Source organism: Falco cherrug, chromosome 12 (genome assembly GCF_023634085.1).
Source record: "Falco cherrug isolate bFalChe1 chromosome 12, bFalChe1.pri, whole genome shotgun sequence".
Classification (NCBI taxonomy): domain Eukaryota; kingdom Metazoa; phylum Chordata; class Aves; order Falconiformes; family Falconidae; genus Falco; species Falco cherrug.
The window spans coordinates 496,641-517,697 of record NC_073708.1 but is presented as its reverse complement, the minus strand read 5'-3'; the positions used below and the strand labels follow the sequence as shown (position 1 = coordinate 517,697).

The following is a 21,057-nucleotide window of genomic DNA, read 5'->3' as shown; positions in this document are numbered from 1 at the left end:
GTGGAAAGTTTCTAAGCACAGTATCATTTGCAGTATTTCTCATTTATTTTATCCCCAGTCCCCAAAGACATGCTTTTACTGATGAAATAAATGACTGTTTTCATTTTTTATGAATTGAATTGAAAATCTATTTGATGACCAAATGAATTAGAATAGACAGAGAATCAAATTGTTTAGGTTTGTATGAATTTTGTTGCAAAAGCTGACTTCCAGCTTTCACTCAGTCTAAACTAATAAAAAATACCAGTGACCCTGAAAAAACACTCATAGTATCTGTTTAATGAGACTTTTAAATTAACTTTTTTCCTGTAATAAATAGGAAGATACACTCACATAGCATGTTTTGCTTTTAAAGCATTTCATACATGTTGCAAGCCAGTAATATTAATAGAATTGCTGTGAGGCACCTTGGTAGAGTTTGCTAACTTTACAAGTATAATTACAAGTATAAAAAAGCGGAAGAGAAACTTAACTTCTAGAAGATTTTGGTGCATAAATCTATATGATTTTACTCACTGTATGTACCATAGATAGAGTATTTATGACTTATTAATTGGGTGAACAATTGTCTGATTTATACGCTCCAGCATGGTAAATAAAGCAAACAAAAGGCACGTGCAGTTGTTTAATACGAATTTGGAAAATCAGGCCTTCCCTCTACAGCCTGCATCCTTGCTACGAGGGGCTCTAGAGGGGGGCAGTACTGCACAGACCAAGCGATAATTCAGGCCTCCTGGCCGTAAGGCCCAATTGCTGCGTGGTTCACCACATCAACCCCATTTTCAGAGCAGCATTCTAGCTCTCATCCAGGCCAGGAGAAGCCTGAAAAGCAGTTCAGTTTGAGCAGGAACTAACCTGTCTGCCACTTTATCATCAAAGTCTAACCACCATGACAAAGTATATAAAAGAGCATATGCTGCTTTACAGCCCTCTGCAAATTTAAAGAGAAAAAAGCTCCCACTGACTTAAAGAGCTTCAGATCTAGCCCACAGTGGAATAACTTCACTCTGTTTTTCAAGATACTTGAAATATCAAATATCATCTGATTATTCAAGCTCAGTGAGTCTGATCTCCCAAAGTGTATGCAGGCTTGATCTATCAGGCTACAGGTGCAGAGGCTGCCAGTGGCACCGCAGGGCACAGAGAAGGCACGCTGCACTCAGGCTGCTGTACATGCAGCACCACATCACCCAGGGAGCTGGCGTGCCCCTGCCTTCCCTCTGGCGGGTGTGAAAGCAGAGCCTCACCCACTCACAGCTGAGCTGAAAAATCACCCCGTCATCTACACACCCACCTTTACAATGATTATTTACAACAAAACACTTGACAGCCATCTGACATGCTGTGGATGGGCATTACACCCCGCAGACTTAGAGGTGAGCGCAATACTGTCTATGTATCATAATCCTGGGTATCAGTGTTTAAATATGCTGTAAAGCTCTTTACTGAGAAAGTAGTGTACGCTTTCAACTAAATGGCTACAGCCTGGAGCTACTCTCCAACCTGAAGACTGGGGCAATAAAAATGGTTTTGTCTGACAAACCATCGCCAAGGATTTGCTGGTGCTGTTACTCAGAGTGTAGAATCCCAAGAGCACTCAGAAGCCTCCTTTAAGGAATTAATGCTTGCTTGTTTTGCCATCCGAAGAGTGTTTACAGAAGCCAAAACAACCATGCTTGCTGTCCACTGTGCAAAGAGGTGATGACATCAAGAAGACAGGTCACAAGTCTGAGTTTATAGTCATTACACTTAATGTTGGTATGGCTTTTCATCCACTCACTATGATCTTATGACCCCACAACTTTACAACCTTCCACTCTCTGGGCTTCATAGCACCTCTCCACTCTTAGGTTAATCATTTCTCTGCCATTATCTGCCAAGAGTTCTTATCTCTTTTGCTGTCACTTTATAACAGGGTCCTCTTATCAAGCTGTACAAAATCACGTGACGGTGCCAAACCTATCACAAGTTCCAATTCTTCTGATTAGAGACTATCATGAAATGGGATACATGGTTTACAGCAGGTCACTAATGCTGGAAAAAGTACAGAGTCCACTCAAAGACATGCTTGTTACTTTCTGAATTCTTGGATTTTTTTTTTTGTTGTTCATCACGCCGACTTTCACTAAAGGTTATTATAGCCTGGGTCTCAAGGACAGAAAAGTTTACAGGCTACACCTCTTCTGTACTCAATGCGGTATACCTTGCACCCAAGGGTACTATATATTTATACCTAATAATGTCTTCTGGTTCCCACACAGTCATCATACAGGAATCTATAAAACATGGACTTACATCAGTTGGTAAGTAACAGTTTTCTAACTGTTTTGAAGACTCTGCATAAATATGTTAGACCTGGGGCTCTCCAAACTGAAAAAAATCATTCCAATCGGGCAAACCAACAAAACTGATTAATTTGCACATGTATTTAGGCAAAAGAAGAACTTTACCATACAGCGTAAAAATGTAAGAAAGCAGCTGACAATTCAGTGACTAACGATTTTCTCCAGAGATAATGTGATTATCAAATATGTAAGCAGATAATTAATAGTATCTTTATCTATTACAACTGCTAGTAACTGTGAAATTGTGTGTGTATAAACATTTGCAAAAATTAGATTTAAATTGCTTCTGGCCTGACTATTCTTGTTGAAGAAAACCTCAGGAATGTTTTTGGGTCTTTTCTGTAATACACATGTCGAATGCAGGTTATTTTCTATAGCTAAAAATGCAGATATATCATCAGATATATCATCATCAGCGAGGGTGGGCTGGATAACAAAAGTCTATTAAGACTCCAGAGCAGCAAAGCAGCGAATAGTTTCAGTAGCATATGGAAATAGCACCCTCTCCCCATCAGAAAGCCTGCAGGTGCAGGTCGCTCTGGCTTGCAGGCACAAGGGGCATTGCACAGGCAGCTGCCCCAGGCTGCCAGGGCTGCGGTGGCGGTGGCTGAGCCATGCAGGGGAGGTGCTCCTCCCCACCACCTCCCCACCCTTCTCTCACACCTACCTCGAGTCATTCTGTCTCTCCCCAGACACCGGGAGGGAGATGCCTTTCCTTTGGCGGGCGATAGCATCCCCTGCCCTGTCATCCTGTGCCCAGGCTGGGGCAGGGGCTGAGTGGGACTGGAGAAGGTTTGCCAAGGGAAACCTTCATGGAGTGGAAGGCTCTTCACAAGCCAGCACAGCAGCACAGCAGGTTCCATGACCCAGGGTTTTTCAAGGCTGCGTCTCAGCACAGCAGTTTATGGCAAGGATGAAAGAAGGGAGCTTTGGCCTGCATGTGGGAACCAGGGCTTGGTCTCCTTCTTTTGCCCCCAGTGTGCATCATCAGATGGCAGATGAGGTGCTCACCCTGATGCTGGGTGGGATACGGGCACCTCACCACCAAGGAAGGCTTTGGGACAATGCCACTGCACCAGCTGCAGGAAACAGCCCCAAACACAGCTGAAACCTGGTCTTGATCTCCTGGGTGGAGCTGCTGCTTCTCGTAAGGGGAGGGTGCCGGTGGGAGGGGGTCCTGCCTCAGGCCTGGCTGTGTCCCAGGCAGATGGCCCCCAAGGGCTCCCTTCTCAGTCTCTTCACCTGCTCTACACCTCCTGCACAAGAACCATGCCCCATGCTGTAGCGAGGTTTGCTGGCTGCAAATGGGTGGCTGGAGGACTAATGTCCCATGGATCGCACCACCAGGCCCACAACCACCTGCCTGCTGGCCAGCTGTGCCTGATAGCAGCCCCACTCCAGGATGGGACTCTGGTGCTTCTCCTCAGAGGGAGCCATGTGGTCCCTCTGGCAGTGTTGTCAGGGTATCCCATCCACAACAACAGGAAGACACAGGGCCCTCCTGAGCTGTTGGGCATGGCTGTGACCAGGGTTTGACCATCAGGCCAGAAGGTCTGATCTCAGCAAAGCCACAGAGAAGTCAAAGCCAGAGACCCTCTGGTGCTTCTCTACAGGTGTGGGGTGCTGCTCTGCACAGCTGTGCCCCCAGAAACACATGGAAAATGGTGGGGGGCAAGTCCAGCTTCCCCTCAGGCCTTGCTCCAACTTTTGCTCTTTCTGCCTGCTAGGGAGGGAAAGGTGCTGGAATAGCCTTTGGGCCTCTCTCCTCAGCCTTCAGCATGGGATAGTAACCTAATGATACCTCACATGTATCTGAGGAGCTCAGATAAGGTTTTTCAGGGTGAAAGGGTACAGCCCAAGGGGAAAGGAAAATAAGACACTCTTATCTGTTATATTTAGACCAACTAAGTGCCATTTTCATAGTTCCCAAAAGACTAGCAGGCCTGAGTTCCCTAAATCATGTGGATCTGAGAAACAAATTGGTGGGAGATGTAAGTCAGCAGAGCGCTCTTGTCACCGTACCTCCGAAATGCACTTATACGTGTGCTGTATCATGGGTATACCAGGACAGATTCACAAAGCATGGCCCAGAAAAAAGCAGGTCTAAAACCCGTGAAATTCTCCAAAACCCTGTGCGCAGTGGGTCGGGCAGAGGGTTCTGCCTTTGTGTGACACTGCACAGTCAGAGCCCATGGTGGCATCTCTGAAAATCCCATCTAACTTGGCACTGTAAACCGATCACCGCATACCTGTAAGGGTTAAATGAAACCAGCACCACCCAGTGGGCCTCTGCTTGGAGCTGGGGGAACCAGATAAGAAGGAGCTGGACTGTGTTCTTAGTTGCACTTGGAGAGTAAGTCTTTGGAAGAAAAAGCTGTCCTACCAGAGTGCGAGTGCAACCCGCAGCAGAGCCAAGAGCTCTTCAGAGTAAATCGCATCCATGGTCTTTCACTTTTGTCCAGTCCCTCCCAGTGCCTCCTTTGCTTTTTCCTCTCTAAGCAGAGGCAGAGCGGGTGGGCTCATGAGGGCCTGCCACGAAGCCCTCGCCCGCCAGACCCCCAGGCCAGAGGCACTTGCTGCTGCCCCTGTCGCAGGGGCTGAGAGGGCCCTTGTGAGGGAGCACCTGCTTTGCAAAGGTGTACCCGGCGCAGTCACCCATCTGGGGATGGAGAAGTTAGGCTTTGGTCTAAATCAGTGACGTGTCACAGCAAGAATGACCTAGCTTTCTGGCAGCAAGGAGGGCCTGGTCCAGCTCCCATGAACGCTGGGGACACTCCACCGAGTCACATAGCAGTGTCTGTCCCTTGCGGAGCAAACACAACCAGCCTGGAGCTGGGGTGTGAGCCGGCACTACCTGTTGTTGGCAATTGCTTTTAGGTTTACAGTCATATAGCCAAAGAGGCAGCTGGTATTCACAAAACCTTAATAGTACATCCTATCCCCTAGACAAAGAAAATTGTATGGATTTAGGAAAATTTTTATGGAAGTGCCATGATTTTTTTCTTCTGCCATGTTCCAGGGCAATACAAAGCTACTTGACTAGTTTCATGTTTACTCTAATCAGCCTTTTGTCTTAGTGTCATCAGGGACACCATGCAATTTTTATAAGCATTAGCTGTGATTATTTAACAGAAATAACTGTTTCACTAACTTGAAAAAATGGTTATAGGAGAGGAAAAATAATCTACTTGCAGTCTCTTACTGTAAAATTTTTCAGCTTATATAATACTTACTGCCATCTTAATTTTAAAGCATGTCCTCAGGCATTTTACAGTATTATAATTAGTGCTACTGAGTTTGGCAAGGTTTGTTTTTCTGTATTATTATTATTATTATTATTATTATTAATAGAGTGGATATATAATGAAATTTCATACAATTAACACAGAAAATATTATCTTTAGCAGTTTGGATTAGGATTTTGCCCAGCAATGATGCAGGCAAAGCTCCCACAGGAGTGAACAGTTTAGGCTGTGTGGGCACTGCAAGACCTGAGCTGTAGGTGATTTCTTTTTTTTTTTTTTTTTAACAGTGAAATTCTGGTGCCATTCTTTAATCAGTTTTCTTCCCATTAAATACTTTTCCCATCACTGTACTGCAAATGAGCTATCTACAAAAGGGGCAGTATTTACATTTGCACCCGATTTTTTCCAGTTAGTCTGATTTTATATGCCCAAATACATGAGGCAAAGTAACAATGCTGATGCCTTCTCCAGAGGGAAATCACCATTGCTGGCAAAACTCCTCCAGCCACTCGTCCGTGTGGGTAATTTAGAGGTCAGCTCTCAAACTTGTCTTTATATAAGGTGAAAGGGAAGAATTATCTGCAGCAGGAGTTGTGTTTGGCTGCATTGTGGGGAAAACGGTTATAGAGTCTCATGCCAGATTACTATATAATGCCTAGTGTTTACTCATATATTACACAAGTACCTTATCTAAATTACATAGATATGCAAACATATATGAATATATATTAATACACTCTTATATACAATGAACAGAAATGAATACATAAAAAATCCTTATTAAGATTTATCAGTATAAACTATGCTAGTTTATCTTCTCGTGGTTTGTTTTATGCTTATGTGTGGAGAAGGAGAGAGAGATGAGTTTAAACTTTTTTCATTATAAAGATGAGCTATCAAATTATTTTTTAAATAAAGTTTTCCAAGCTTCAAAACATAATTGGGGGGGGGGGGGGGGGGGAGAAGGATAAGCAGACCTAAAACATCTTTTTTTTTTTCCACCAACAGATCAAGGTCAGTTGTCTCAGCAAAAAAAAAATTCATTTTTAAGCCTGTCTGTGCAAGATAGAAATCAATTAGCTCTTACGATACAGCGGCCGGCGCTCAGCCCTGACAGGAGCTTTGCTTGATATACAAATACGTTTGGTGTTCTGTTTCCAGACCGGGCTCCGGCTTTTGAACCAGGCGCTGGCTCCGTCGGGGCAGCGCAGGCAGGACCCTCAGCAGGCCCGTCAGTGACCGACAGCGCGGGGAGGGCCGGGGTCGGGCGGGGGTCGGGCGGGGGTCGGGCCCGCCCGCCGCCTCCCTGGGGCCCGGCCGCGGCCGGGCAGCGGCCCCGCTCCGGGGCGGGGGGGGGGCGGGGCGAGGCCCTGCTTTCGGACCCCCCGCTCCGTTACCGGGGGAAGCCGCCGACCCCGCGGCAGGCAGGAGCGATCGGAGCGGGCACGTTTTGCCGTCGCACCGTTAGCGGCAACAGGTCGGCGCGGTGCGGGACTAGAAGGCGTTTTCCCTGCGGGACTCGTGTAATTTATACTAAAACAAATAATAAATAAACCAAGGCAAAGCCACCCAGCAGAGCTCCTGCTGGCAACACGCATCTGCCAGTGTCCCGACGGCGGCGGCTGCCGCCTGGGACGGCGCGGTCCGGGGCCGATGTTCCCGCCTCCCGCAGGGGGCCCCGCACCTTCCGCGGCCCGGCCCCGCAGGCCTCCGGCTGGCGCCGCCGAGCCCCCGGGAAGCCGCCCGGAGCGCCCCGGCCGCTGCCCGCTCCCCCGCCGCCGGCGGGCGGGACACGGGGCACGGCGGCCCGCCGCGGCCCGGGCCGGCCGGAGCCGCCAGCGGCGGGACGCGGCGAGGTGCTGCGGTCCGGGTGACTCACTGGGCAGTGCCAGAGGCCAACCCAGCGGCACGGGGCCACCCCGCCCCGCTGGCTCCCGCTCCCCGGGCTGGCGCCGCTGCCCTGCGTGCGTGAGGCGGCGGCGCATCCCGGCGTGCGGCACCGGCCCGGCCGCGCTCGGGAAGCAGCTTCCTGATCAATACCCGGCTGTCGGGAAAGGCTCCCTGTGTTAGGCCGGGCAGGATCGACATCTCCGTAAGGCAGCAGCGAATGATTCGCGGCAGAAGAAAGGCGATAGGCTTTGGAAAGAGATCCTCTGTGGCGTGCGTTTTACTACAGAAAGTATTACAGCCTGAAGCACCTGCTGTTTCGCTGACAGTAGATTAAAAAAATTCTATATATATAGAAAAAAGTATATTCTTGTGTTTGGGTTTTGGGGGATTCCCCCCCCCCCCCCCCAGTTCTCTAGAGGGGACAGTTTGCTTTCTAAACTTGAGTCGGAGGCACTGAGCCTCGGCTCACATGAATGCCTAGGAATTAAAAGCAGTGTTTCCTTGGCAAAGTGATGAGTGGAGCCTGTTGGCTACGGGATTTGGAAGGTTTCGAGGTACTCTCCCCTTCGTACTGTAGGGGTGATCTGTTTATGACAAGGAGCGGAGGGGGGAAGACATGAGATGAAAGGAAGGAGGGGAGGGGAGGGGAGGGGAGGGGAGAGGAGAGGAGAGGAGAGGAGAGGAGAGGAGAGGAGAGGAGAGGAGAGGAGAGGAGAGGAGAGGAGAGGAGAGGAGAGGAGAGGAGAGGAGAGGAGAGGAGAGGAGAGGAGAGGAGAGGAGAGGAGAGGAGAGGAGAGGAGAGGAGAGGAGAGGAGAGGAGGGGAGGGGAGGGGAGGGGAGGGGAGGGGAGAGGAGAGGAGTGGGGAGGGGAGGGGAGAGGAGAGGAGAGGAGAGGAGAGGAGAGGAGAGGAGAGGAGAGGAGAGGAGAGGAGAGGAGAGGAGAGGAGTGGGGAGGGGAGGGGAGGGGAGGGGAGGGAAGGGAAGGGAAGGGAAGGGAAGGGAAGGGAAGGGAAGGGAAGGGAAGGGAAGGGAAGGGAAGGGAAGGGAAGGGAAGGGAAGGGAAGGGAAGGGAAGGGAAGGGAAGGGAAGGGAAGGGAAGGGAAGGGAAGGGAAGGGAAGGGAAGGGAAGGGAAGGGAAGGGAAGGGAAGGGAAGGGAAGGGAAGGGAAGGGAGAACAGAAGAAAAGCGAGTAGAGCAGAGCCTGTATTGGACACAGTTTTCCTTGTGTGAACAGTCTCGTAAAGTGGGGCGTGAGAGGTGTGTGAGGCACAGCAGCACGCTCGCGTTAGAAACTCCCCCAGCCGCAAGCGGGGCCCTGCGCCTGCCGCACCGCCCGGCCGCGTCCGGGGCCGCCGCGCTCTGCGCCCGCTGCGCCCGGGGCGGGGTCGCTGCTTCGGGGACGGGCTGCGTGGCTAAAGCCACCGGGTTCAAGTGCGTGATCGCTCACAGCGGCTCCGGGCTGGCGGCACACGGGAATGCTCAGCGGGAGAGAGAGCGGGGACAGGGTGCCGATTTCTCTCCTGTTTAAATGCTTCCCTCTAAGTCTTTTTGATTGGCTTTGGATTTAGACGTCCCAGCAGAAAAGTTTCATTCCTCCCATTACACACTTCTTTCATTCGCTTCTGCGAAGTTCGCCATGAACGTTCCCCCCCAAAAACTTCTCTTTCTCTAGTTTGCTAGGAAGGTAAATCCAACCTTCTCCGGGACACTTTTTGACACAAAGCTGGAAGGGAACGTGCTATTTGTTGCTCATCGAGCAGACCCTCCAAGCTGGAAATGTCCCTGCTTGGGGAAAAAGGCTTTGAAATTCGCCCAAGTTCTGTGGCCTCTTTGAAGCTTGCCTTGAAGTACCGTGGCACAGAACCCTCTTCCTTGAAAACAAAGAGGTGGAAGAAGCTCCAGACTATTTAAAATTAGAGAGTGGTGTTTTTTTAATGTAAATGTACATACATTTAAATAGGGAAGTATAAAATATTCCAGGTCTTGCTCCTTGTACTAATCAAGGCTGCTAGAGGCTCCCCGAGCCATCATCTTTTATAATTATAATTACACGCGTCAATCAAGACCTTCAGGCAAAGTCAGAACAAAGCAGGCAAACTCAGGAGAGAAATCACATTAAAAAAAAAAAAAAAGTTTGGAGAACTTAGTAAGGAATGGAGAAGAGATTAGAAGAAAGGGTAATTAAGGTTGCTCAAGGCAATCGTGAGAGCTAGAACTCCATGTTAAATTAAATGTAGTCACAAGGGACCAGGTATCATTTATAATATGTACTGCCCTAAACTGTTTCTTCGGAGAAATGGGGATGTGTAATAACCACTCCAAAGTATTACCATCCTTAGCGGTAGCTGGCGGAGTGGCTTCGCGATGTACAGGTTGAACTCGCTCCAAACCCTTCCCCGGCGCAACGACATAAGCCCGCGGGTAGGGGCCGAGGGCCAGGGGCCGTGCCCGTGCCCCAGGGGCAGCGCTGGCCGGGGGGAGCCGGCCCGGCCCGGGCGCGGGGTTTCCCTCGCCGGCTGCCGCCAAACACGCGGTGCCTCTCCCGGAGCAGCACCAACGGGAGCGGCGGCGCGGGGCGCCCCGCCTGCAGGCTCGCAAGGCCGTAGGGCCCCGTAGCGCCGCCCCGCCCCCCGGCCCCCCGGCCCGCAGCCCCGACCCCTCCCGGCGGGCGCCCGGGGCTACAGAGTGGAGCCGCCGCCGCGCTGCGGCCGCCGCTGGTGCCGGGCCGGCCGGGCTCAGCACAGGGCGATGCTGCACGGCGACGCCTGCGAGAGGGGCCGTTCGTTAATTAACGTGTCTAGGAGCAACTTCCCGAGGGCCGAGTCGGGGTCTCAGCCCGAGCCACCTCTGCCCAGAAACGAGGGCACTCCCTCGAGGCGGTTTGCCACCCGCCGTGGCCATCGAGCTGGTCGCTCCCGCAGCTCGCCACGTTGCCGTCCTAAAACTCACCGGCCGGCGAGCTGCTAAACTGTGAGACTGTGGCATGAGAAATAAAGTGTTGATACGGATCAAGAGTTCGCCTGCTCGGCCTCCCGCCCGAAGGGGAACGGGGGAAAGGTGAGAGCGGCGGGAGCCCGAGAGCTCCGAGCCTCACTGCGCCTTGGGTGCATCCCCAAAACATCAAACCCTGCATAGAGAGGGAAAGAAAAGAGACATTTTCTGCTCCAGTGGTGCTGGTGTTAAGGCGGCTCGGGATCTGCGCTAAGCAAAGGTGTCTCCTTGCAGTCACTGGACGCGAGAAGTTTAAACTGTCCAGGAAAGCGCGCAGCCGAGCCGGCGCCCTGCACGTGGAGGGCTTGTCCCGCCGCCGGTCACCTCGCCATCCTCACCGGCGTTAGTCCCTTCCAGCCAGGGTCGGTTTCCACAGACCCTCTCCCAGCCAACGGGAAATGCTGTACGCTGCGCTGCAGACGGTTCCGCACCTCACTTTCAGTCGGAGGCAGTTTTCACCGCCAGATAAGCGGTGCTCTCGCCGTGCACCGCGGCGATGGAGACGCCGCTCGGGCGGGGGGCGCGGGTGCTTGCCAAGGTGCAGGTCGCGCTCATCCCGCACCACCCGCGGACGCTGCCACAAGGGAGGGGCGGGAAGAGCGGCGGGGCAGGCGGACCCCCGGCCCCGGCCTGGCTCGCCGAGCGGCTTGGCCCCCCCGCCGCCCCCGTCAGCCACGGGACCGTCCGGCTCTCGCCGCCCAGACACCCGCTCGCCAGCAACGAGTTGTTTGGGACGGCTCGGGAGCGAGTGCCGCCCGCTGCACCATGAGCCGTGGCAGGGAGATCCGCGCAAGCGACGGCTCTGCCGGGGCATTGGCTTTTGTGCAAACGGTGCAACTGGCACCGACAGATCCCGCAAGAAGTTGGAGGGAGGGGGAACCCAAAAGGCACGACAGGTACGGCGAGCGCCGGCGCGGCTCCCGCCCGCTGCTCGCAGGCTCCGGGGCTGCGTGGCGGCAACGTGGCCGCGGGGGCTGGGGCTCTCCCAGCGCAGGGGCTTCCGCTGCGCGCCCTGCCCGTCGGGGGGGAAGGCGAGGGCCGGGGTCCCGCCGCCGCCGCTGGCCGGGCCGGGGGCAGCGCGCCGGCGGCCCCAGGGGAGCTGGAGCGGGGCTGCCGGCCGGCGAGGAGGCACACGGCGGGAGGGCGGGCGGGCGCAGCCCCTCTCGGCGGGGCCGGTGGCCCGTCGGCCTCCGCTGGGGCGGGGAGTGGTGGTGGCAGCCCAGGCCCCCACCCCCCAGCCCGGTTGAACGTCAGGGCAGGCGGCGAGCGCGCCGGGCGAGTGTGTGTGCTCGGTGCGTGTGTGCGCGGGGGTGTTGCTCATCCCGCCTCTGCCTTACTGGCTGCAAGGGCGCTGTCGGGCCCCCCTTCGCGGAGCCCCCCGCGCACCCCCAGGCTCCGGGAGCGCCTCCCCGCTGGTCCGGGGCTAGAGGTCCCAACTCGGCACCTCCGCACTTGTGGCGGGGGAAAGAGGGGGAGGAGGAGGAGGAGGAGGAGGGAGGAGGAGGAGGAGGAGGAGGAGGGAGGAAGGGAGGAGGGGGACGACGACGGGGGTGGGAACCCTGTCCAGCAGCACCAGCGGCGGCAGAGCGCTCCTGTGCACTGTGCGACTCCGCATGGATCGGGGCGCCGGGCTGCCGCCGTGCTGAGCCCCGGGCGGAGCTGTCGCGGGCTCCCGGGGTTCCTCCTTCCTCCCCGGCACCCCTCGGTCTTCCTCCTCTCCTCTCCGCCCCCGCCGTCTGCAGCCAGACTACAGCCCCGCGGCTCCCCCAGCCGCGGGCACCCGGCGGCGCTTCCCGGCGGCCGGGGCCGCTCGGTGCTCCCGCGGCGGCAGGGCAAGGGCTGGCGTGGAGGAGCGAGAGGGAAGAGGAGAAGGAGGAGGAAGAGGCAGCGGCCGCCGAGCGCCCCTCGCCCCAGCTAAATCTGTGCTGCCGTGTCCAGGTGCTGGTGTCGCGGACGGACACGGAGTCCCCAGCCCGGCCCGCAGCCGCCTTGTCATGCTGCCCAAAGTGGAGACCGAGACCCTGGGACTCGCCCGGTCGAATGGGGAACAGGGGCAGATGCCGGAAAACATGCAAGGTAAGGGAGCAAAGGCACAGAGCTCCCCCTCCGCGCGCTCTCGGGCCCCCCTCGGCAAAGCGCCCCTTCGTCCTGCCGAAAAAGTTTACGGCGGCTGCCTCCGAGCTGCCCCGCCGCCGCCCGCGCCGCCGAGCCCCTGCTGCAGCCGGCCCGCTTCCAGCGCGGCTCGGGCGGGCACCGGGGGCCGGGGCAGCAGCGCCGAGGCGACAGCAGAACCCCGGCCAGGAGGCGCACCCGCTGCCGGAGAGCCGCCGAGCACCTGGCCGGCGGGGGCCTTGCTTCCCCGGGTGCAGACGCCCCGCCGGTCACCGCCCGGGGACACCGGCCCCGCACAGGCCCGGGGGTGCTCGGGCTCGTCCCCGGTCCGCGCAAAACCGGCTAGGAGTTTATGCCATGGGGAGTCAGGCGGGGTAGTCCTGCCGAGCACCCCGTGTGCCGCACACCGTCCCGCAACGGGGTCCCGAGGACTGCGTCCCGCTGGTACGGTGCCCGCAGGCACAGCACAGGCGGCACCGCCGCCGGCGGCGCCACACTTCGCCGCAGAGAGCCCCGACGCCGCGGGGCATGAACGCCCTTGCGGGGTACCCGGGAAGGCGGCGGGATGCCCGAGCTGGAAGTGCCTCAGTGGGACGGGCTGGGGCTGTGCCTGGTTCCCCGCTCCGCGCCGGAGCGCTGCGGGGAGGGATGCGGTGGAGACCCCATCAGGGCCGCCGGGGGGGTCGGCTCCTTGCCTCGGAGCCGGCAGCCCGGTACGGGGGCACTGCCTGCCCCGCCCCGCCCTCCTGTCCCGGGGCACGGGCTCCAGTCCCGGCTGCTCTTTCGGAATTATCCCCTCTGCTCCCGGGAGCCTGCCGGGAAGCAGGAGCGGGGTGGGCCGGGGGTCTCGGAAGTGCTGGGGGCGGCCCGGTCGCCCCTCTCGTCGACCGCGGAGCGGGCTCCGCGCCAGGGCACGGCGCTCGGAAAACCCCTGCTTTCCCGCTGGGCTGCTCCTGCGAGGAGGGAGGGCTTGGTCCCAGCGCTGGGCCTGGAGCCGCGGCCGCGGGAGCGAGGGGAGGGCCGGGCCCTCCTCCTCCTCCTCCGCCTGCGGCCGCCCCGTGTCCGCCCCACGCCGCGGGCGGGCGGCGACCCTCGGCCGCGCCGAGGCGGCTCTGGCAGCTCTGCCCCGGCTGCGGGCGGGCGCCAGTGCTCCCGCTCCGCGGCAGCTGCGGGGTTACCGGCAAAAAAGCGACATCCCAGCGGTGCCGCGGCGGTGCCCGGCGCCTCTCGCCTTGCTCAGCATCTTGCCGAGCAGACCGCAGGCTCAGCGGCAGGGAAGGGGGAGGAAGCCGGCCCGCGGCGAGCGGCGGCGTTGCTTTTTGGGGGGCCAACCCGAGCGGCTGTCTGGGCTCCGTGCGGGGGAGCCCGGCCCGAGTGGCCGCGATCGGTGCCGCCTTTCGGCTGGGTTTACCTACCCTCCTCGTCCCCTCCTGACGGCCGGCTCCTCCCCGACCGTTCCTCCCGCGGCCGAAACTTCAGGCGGCCCCGGCGCGCCGGTTTCTCGGTACCGGGAGCCGCCGCCTGGGCAGAGCCGCGCCGCACCCCCAGGACGGCGGTCCCGGGCCGCTGCCCCTCTGCCGGCGGGGGCTGGGAAGCGCCGGCCCGGGGCCGCGGGGCCGCAGCGCGGGGCGGAGGGCGCTTTCAGCTGGTGTCGCAAGCCACTAACTTGCACTCAGCGCGGCACAAAAGTGCTGGGTCTGTGAGATCCCAGTTTGGGCTAAGTAAATATTTGCAGGCTGATGTTGAAAGAAAACTTTGAAGAAATGAACTGAGTTACTTTAAATACACAAGCGCCACTCCATCTTTTCGTTCTGCTTTTTTTTTAAAGTTTGCCCCTGTTCGTTTTCGGATTTAAATGAATTAATTTAGTTTGTGGTTCCTTCAACTCAGGATTAGGTCGAGGGCCCACCGTAAATATAAATACTTAGAACATAAAACTAGGAAGCTGATGATTTTTTCTACACTTGCAAAGTATCATACAGATTTGCTGTTGATGAAAAGTTGCAAGTCTCGTTACAAACTGTGTTTTAAAAAATACCTCCCCCCCTCGTTTGCAGTGGTGCAAATGAGCTTTCTTTCCCGATGAGAACAGTTGCGGAAAATTTGAGTTATTAATGTAAATTCTAATTGAATGTGCTATTTCTCCTCTCCCCAGTGTCTCAGTTTAAAATGGTGAATTATTCTTATGATGAAGACCTTGAGGAGCTGTGTCCAGTCTGTGGAGATAAAGTGTCTGGGTACCATTATGGACTTCTCACCTGTGAAAGCTGCAAGGTTCTGTACTAATTACTTCATACAAACACAAGTACAGGAAAAAAAAATATATTTCAAATATAAGCAGAAAAAAGATGATTAAAGAAATCAGATGTGTAATAATTTGGCTTATATCTGATATGTTTCTTGTTACATTCATGTTAAAAATTAACCACCAAAAACCTTTAGAATTTAGAAGTCTCTTGGAGAGATCTCATCTGCACAAATGGAAACAACCTGGACTGTTTTGCATTGTAGTTTTATCGTTGCTTTTAAGTATTTTGCTCTTGTGAAGTGATGTAGTTCTAGAACAACTTTCATTCCTAACTGTCCTAAATACTGATTTTAGTTGATTTATATGCATTCAGAGTATTTCTGCTGCTGGAGGATAAAGTGGGAAAAGTATCCTCAATACAGATCTGCTTTGCAAAATCTAAAGCAGATATTTTATCCTTCAACATTACAGTGGAAATTTCTGTAACTGTAATGACCATGCATTTTTTTCATACAAACTATAACTGTCAGCGTTCTCTTGACACACAAAGTCAAGTAACTAATGATTTCTTTTAGAGAATTCATTAATTTTGAAATAAAATATTTGTAAATGCAACTTATCATATTGAAAGATAAATATATCTGCATAGTTGTATGTATACTAAAGGGTTTAAATACTTATGAATTCATGACATTTGTCATGTAAAATTTTTTAGAAGTTTTTTATAGTTATTTAAGTAATGCACTGTAAAAAGAACTCCTTGGCCAGAACAATGCAATTTTAAATACTTAGTTGCACAGAAAAATTAACTTAGCATATCATATTTGCGTTAAAAAATAATCGGTGAGAAATGAACAACAAGCACTTACCGTGCCGCTAGTATGCACCACTGGGATGTACTCTAGCCAGAGATACTCTTTATTCCTGTTACCTCTGCAACAGCATCCCTGCTTGTTTCATGTAAAAGTACTTTAAAGGGAAGACTTTAATCATTTTGCGATGATTAAAGAATACAAAAGGAACTGGTCAGCCTCACTATTTCTGCTACCACTGTTAGGGGCACAGGAGACTATAGCCAGTCTTAGCAAGCTTTGACATAAATCTATAAAATATAGGACTAACACTAGAGAACCTCTTCTGGAGTCTGGTGGTTTTTTCCTGGGTACATCTCACTGTGATTAAAATAAACTATCTAACTTCTTAAGTGCTTGAGTGGTGTCTGAAAAACATGTTACAATGATTTCCATAAAATAAAATGCTGAAAGATGCTAGTCAAGCAAAATGGGCTAACTTTTATATCTATCATACAGGGATTCTTTAAGCGAACAGTCCAGAATAACAAAAGGTACACATGTATAGAAAATCAGAATTGCCAGATTGACAAAACACAGAGAAAACGATGCCCTTACTGTCGATTTCAAAAATGTCTAAGTGTTGGAATGAAATTGGAAGGTAAGAGCTATAGTCTTGCTGTTATTTTCAACTATACTATAGATTAATTCTGAAAATAATAGGAATGCATATCTTATTACATGATATTTTATGTGAAAAATGCTATACATTTATCATGATTTTGAAATTATAGTAGAAGGTAACTTTGTATGCTCAGTGAAATTGTTGCTTTATTAAAAAGACCTAATGAGTAAATGGTAAATCACTAACAACTAGTCAAAAACATAATCTATTTTTTAATATATGTATATAATTTGATATTTCAGTATTTTAGAGTTTGTGAATGAATGGGTCTAGATAGACTAGTTTTGCAGCTTTTAAAAAAGACGTAATATAGTTTAAACAAAATATGTAAGAAGTGCTTAAATTAAAAAAAAATCAGTCATTGCTGTGGAAACATATTTTATATTTTATCTAGGGTTGGTTTTTTAATATGTATTTTTCTGACAATAAGGCAGAAAACAGAGAAACAGATAAAATCAGGGTTTTTCTCACACTGACTTGCCTTTGAGATTAAGGAACAAATAATCTCTAAAGCTGTGTCCTATATTTTTGTGAGGTTACACCTGAGATGCTATTACAAATGAAAGAGAATAAGGCATTTTGAAGTATACTTTTTGAAGCATACCTTTTGACTTAATTTCACTTTCTCATGTACAGAGAACAATGAAAAGTGTACAATACCCTTTGAGATAACCAGATGCAAAATTATCATCCACTCGAAGTTGAGAATCATACATAGTTCATTCTAACTTTAATATATTAAATACTAAAATTCAGGTTCCGCAGCAAATGACATTTCTGCTTGACCAAGGACAAGCTCTAAAATCCGTATTCTTACAATTGTACTGAAATGACATTCACCCCAGATGCTTAACCAGGAAAAATCAGGCCAAGGAGGGAAACCATAAACCATTAAGGGAACCATAACGGGTAAGACCCAGTCACCTGAGTCTGGCAAAGGACAGCTGCTGATAGAACTGAAGATAAACAGAAACATCAGCCTTCTGCAGTTCGATGGATTCAGTACTCTTCTATTTGCCCGCAAGACTGAGCTAGCACTAACTGCACTAAACATCCTGAATCACTGCATGTTCTTCCAAACTCAGATAGTACAATAACCAGACATTTGGAATCCTTTTCTCATTGTTGGTGTTAAGAATAAGGATACAATACATTTATCTACTCCTGCTTGCAACTCCTCTTAATTGCTGACAGTGATACAGGACCAGATTTTGTCTTCTGTGATTACGTGCAGTTTACCTTAATTTCTATAGGAGTTACACAAAACCATTTGCTAATCCAATCTGGCTCACAGGGTTTTGATTGTAGAATACCTGGGAGGATACTATGTATACAGATTTAAAGTTAATTACATTTACCAGCATGGGAATTGAATTATTTTAATTTCCTGCATTTTGTTTAAAGTCAACATTCAACAGCAATATTAGCAGCAGCATTTTTACTGCAAATTTAAGCAAAGTGCCTGTAGTTGTAAAGATGCTCTAGAAAATGTACTTTAACTTCGTTGTCCACACAGCCATGCAACTTCTTTTCCTTTGTTTAGAAAATTGGAAGAACATGTACTTCATAATTGTAAATAAATTGTGACATTTGTATGTGTATTTCCCTGATAGCAATATCAGGGAAATAACTAGCCTTAAAGTCTAGTTCATAAATTACCATGGACCAAAAAAATCATTAAACGTTAAAGTCCTTATGATAATGTATAGTATTGTGTATTATCTAGCATTCATAATACATTTTTAATGTTCTACTAATCCCTAAGATAAAAAGCTCAAGAACTTAACCTCCAGCAATCTCAGCAGTCTCAACATGTCACCAGGCTGTCAAAGTTTCCTCTTTCAATCTAATTGCCGTTGGGCAAGGTGGGCTTGGTGAGAGCTCCTCGCTAGTCCATTACATATATACTACTGTGACAGACACTGCTGTGACAGAGACCACCAGTATGACTCCCAAGGCAGCTGTTGAGGTGGATCTGTTTTAATTATTTTTAATTCCAGGGATATTACAAGACAGAACAGTGTCAATAGTTTCTGTTTCACTTCCACCTTCTGTGTGGAAGACAGCAAGCTGACAGCTTTCTCTCTGTACATTCCAACTGCAGCTAAACATTTCTGTAGAGCTGTTCAGCTACCTAGAAATTGCATAAAATTTTACACCAACCTGAACAGAATCATTGAAAGGAAATATTTCCTTTTTGCCAAGACAAACATGTTCCCCTTTGTGACTACTGAACATTTCGTAATTTACGTTTCAGATGTTTTGCTGTGGTGGAAGGCAGTAATGGAATGATTATAATGAGACAATGTGGTCCGCTGGATACGTCTCAGACAAATTCTGGACATCAGCCCTTGTTTCTTAATGACATAGTAGCTTGACATAAAAACAAACAAACACTGAGATCTCCACATGATCCCATAGCAGGTGTGAAATTCCTGTAGCCAACCATTGTGTTTGTCCCTGTGTCCTAATCAATGTAAAGAGAAGTCCTTGTATGTTAGTAATATATGCATGTGATATTTAAATTACCAGGAAAAAGAAGACATTTGTTAAGTCAAAATAAATCTTTTTCTTTAGGAATAAAAGTGCAACTTTGAATTTGGAAAAAAAAAATTAAAAAAGGAGTTACATTTTTACATTTCTGCCCTGTCCTAATGTATGTTTCATTAAAAAATGTCGATTCCACGTTTTAATTATGATTTACTTCCTCCTCTCCCCTGACAGCTGTGCGAGCTGACCGAATGCGTGGTGGTCGAAACAAGTTTGGACCAATGTACAAGAGAGACAGGGCACTGAAGCAGCAGAAGAAAGCTCTTATCCGAGCAAATGGACTTAAACTGGAAGCCATGACTCAGGTGATCCAAGCAATGCCGACTGACCTGACAATATCCTCTGCGATCCAGAACATCCATTCTGCCTCCAAAGGCCTACCTCTGAACCATACTGCCTTGCCTCCTACAGACTATGACAGAAGTCCCTTTGTCACCTCTCCAATTAGTATGACAATGCCACCCCATGGCAGTCTGCAAGGTTACCAAACCTATGGCCATTTTCCAAGCCGCGCTATCAAGTCTGAGTACCCTGACCCTTACACTAGTTCACCAGAGTCAATAATGGGCTACTCATACATGGATAACTATCAAACAAGCTCACCAGCAAGTATTCCGCATCTGATATTGGAACTCTTGAAATGTGAGTCAGATGAGCCGCAGGTCCAAGCCAAGATCATGGCGTACCTGCAGCAAGAGCAAGCCAACAGAGGCAAACATGAGAAGCTCAACACATTTGGGCTTATGTGTAAAATGGCTGACCAAACCCTCTTCTCCATTGTTGAGTGGGCTAGGAGTAGCATCTTTTTTAGAGAACTTAAGGTAGGTAACAATCTTACATTATATTATCAATCAAGAAAAAAATACCATTTGTTACAATGTTGTTCCTCAAGCAAGAAAGTATGGTTTATCTTTTCTTTTTTTCCCCCCAAGCATCTCATTCTCAATTTATTTGCCTTGAAGTAGTCAGACTATTATGAGGAGAAACTTGTAGTTGTCTTCCACCTGAGCCTATAATTAGCTGTAGCAAAGAGATTCAAGTTTCAGGTCAGCTCTTCTGTACTTTACTATTTATCACAAATGTTATTAGCCTCCATAGGGCCTCACATAAATTTTACTGCTTCCCTCTCGGTATTGCTCGCTATCTGGCTTGTAATCAGAGTTGTAAGCATGCCTGTTACACCATTCCACGTTAATTTATTTCATTACCTTATTTAACATGTGGGGGAATGCCATTTCTCTCCATCTCTGTGCAGTTGAAAGTCCACATTTGGAATATTCACTTTCTCAATGGGATACTATTTTGTGCATTCTCGTGTGTCTAGTTAACCATGAAGGCTGAATCCTAAGCAGGGTATACACAGAACAGAAAGCAAGGAGGAAGAAGATGCCTTAACCACTCATTTTGGTTCTCATCACCACTGATACATGGTGGATTCCTTTAACCTAGGCTGACTACGATGATCTTTAGGCTCTTAATTTTGTTGGAGCACCCAGTAAATCCTCATGCACAGCTCTCTGGTGGCCAGAAATTCCCCCATTTATATTTTTCACACTTTTTGTTAAGGCAGTTTTGGGGTCTGTTGGGGTCAGAGCTGAAATTTTAAGCCAGAAATTTGACATCAGAGAGTACAGTTTTTAACCATTCTCTTGACACAGAAATTAGCTCTGGAATGAATAAAAGATGTTCTGTCTCAAAAACCCCTCAAGATTAACTCAAATCACATCTGAATTTCCCTATTACATCACTAGTTCTGGATCTCTGCTACATGGAGATGTTCTTGCCACAAGTATTTGCTGCTGAAATCTGTAAAGTTTTGTGATCATCCATAATATCTTGCTGACTACTGTCAAGCTAAGGGAAAATAATACAGTACCCAAATACAACAATTACTGTAAAAGTTCACTGGTAATGGAATCTACACGAATTAAGAGCACAGAAGGGAGATCCCATTAAAAAGCTGCAGTCAGAATGCTTGCCACAACAATATTTCTGTCGTAACTATAATGATGCCGACACATGAAATAAAGCCTCATCACAAGAAAAGCAAGCTGTATATGTTGCATATACAACTTCACCTTTTCTTCAGTTTTTTATGTGAATGGTTGCAGGAACCATTAAAAAATCAGCCTATATAAAGAGAAAGAACGGAGGAAGTTTACTCAGAGGGGGAAAAGAAAATGGATTAAGAGAGAAGACT

At 50.1% G+C, this 21,057-nt stretch overlaps 1 protein-coding gene across 4 annotated transcripts in view; it reads left to right on the top strand.

The window, feature by feature from the left end:
* Positions 1 to 1,984: 1,984 nt before the first annotated feature.
* Positions 1,985 to 21,057, top strand: part of NR5A2 (nuclear receptor subfamily 5 group A member 2) — a 96,537-nt gene continuing 77,464 nt past the window's right edge. Inside the window, exons 1-5 of one of the 4 annotated variants that reach the window (XM_055724427.1) lie at positions 1,985 to 2,303; positions 12,410 to 12,547; positions 14,739 to 14,857; positions 16,142 to 16,283; positions 19,032 to 19,678. In XM_055724427.1, the coding sequence (XP_055580402.1) occupies positions 2,240 to 2,303; positions 12,410 to 12,547; positions 14,739 to 14,857; positions 16,142 to 16,283; positions 19,032 to 19,678 (1,110 nt within the window). In that variant the 5' untranslated portion in view covers positions 1,985 to 2,239. Of the gene's footprint in view, positions 2,304 to 11,745; positions 11,764 to 12,409; positions 12,548 to 14,738; positions 14,858 to 16,141; positions 16,284 to 19,031; positions 19,679 to 21,057 lie in introns of those variants that run through there. The other 3 variants (XM_055724424.1, XM_055724425.1, XM_055724426.1) reach the window with 3 other exon arrangements.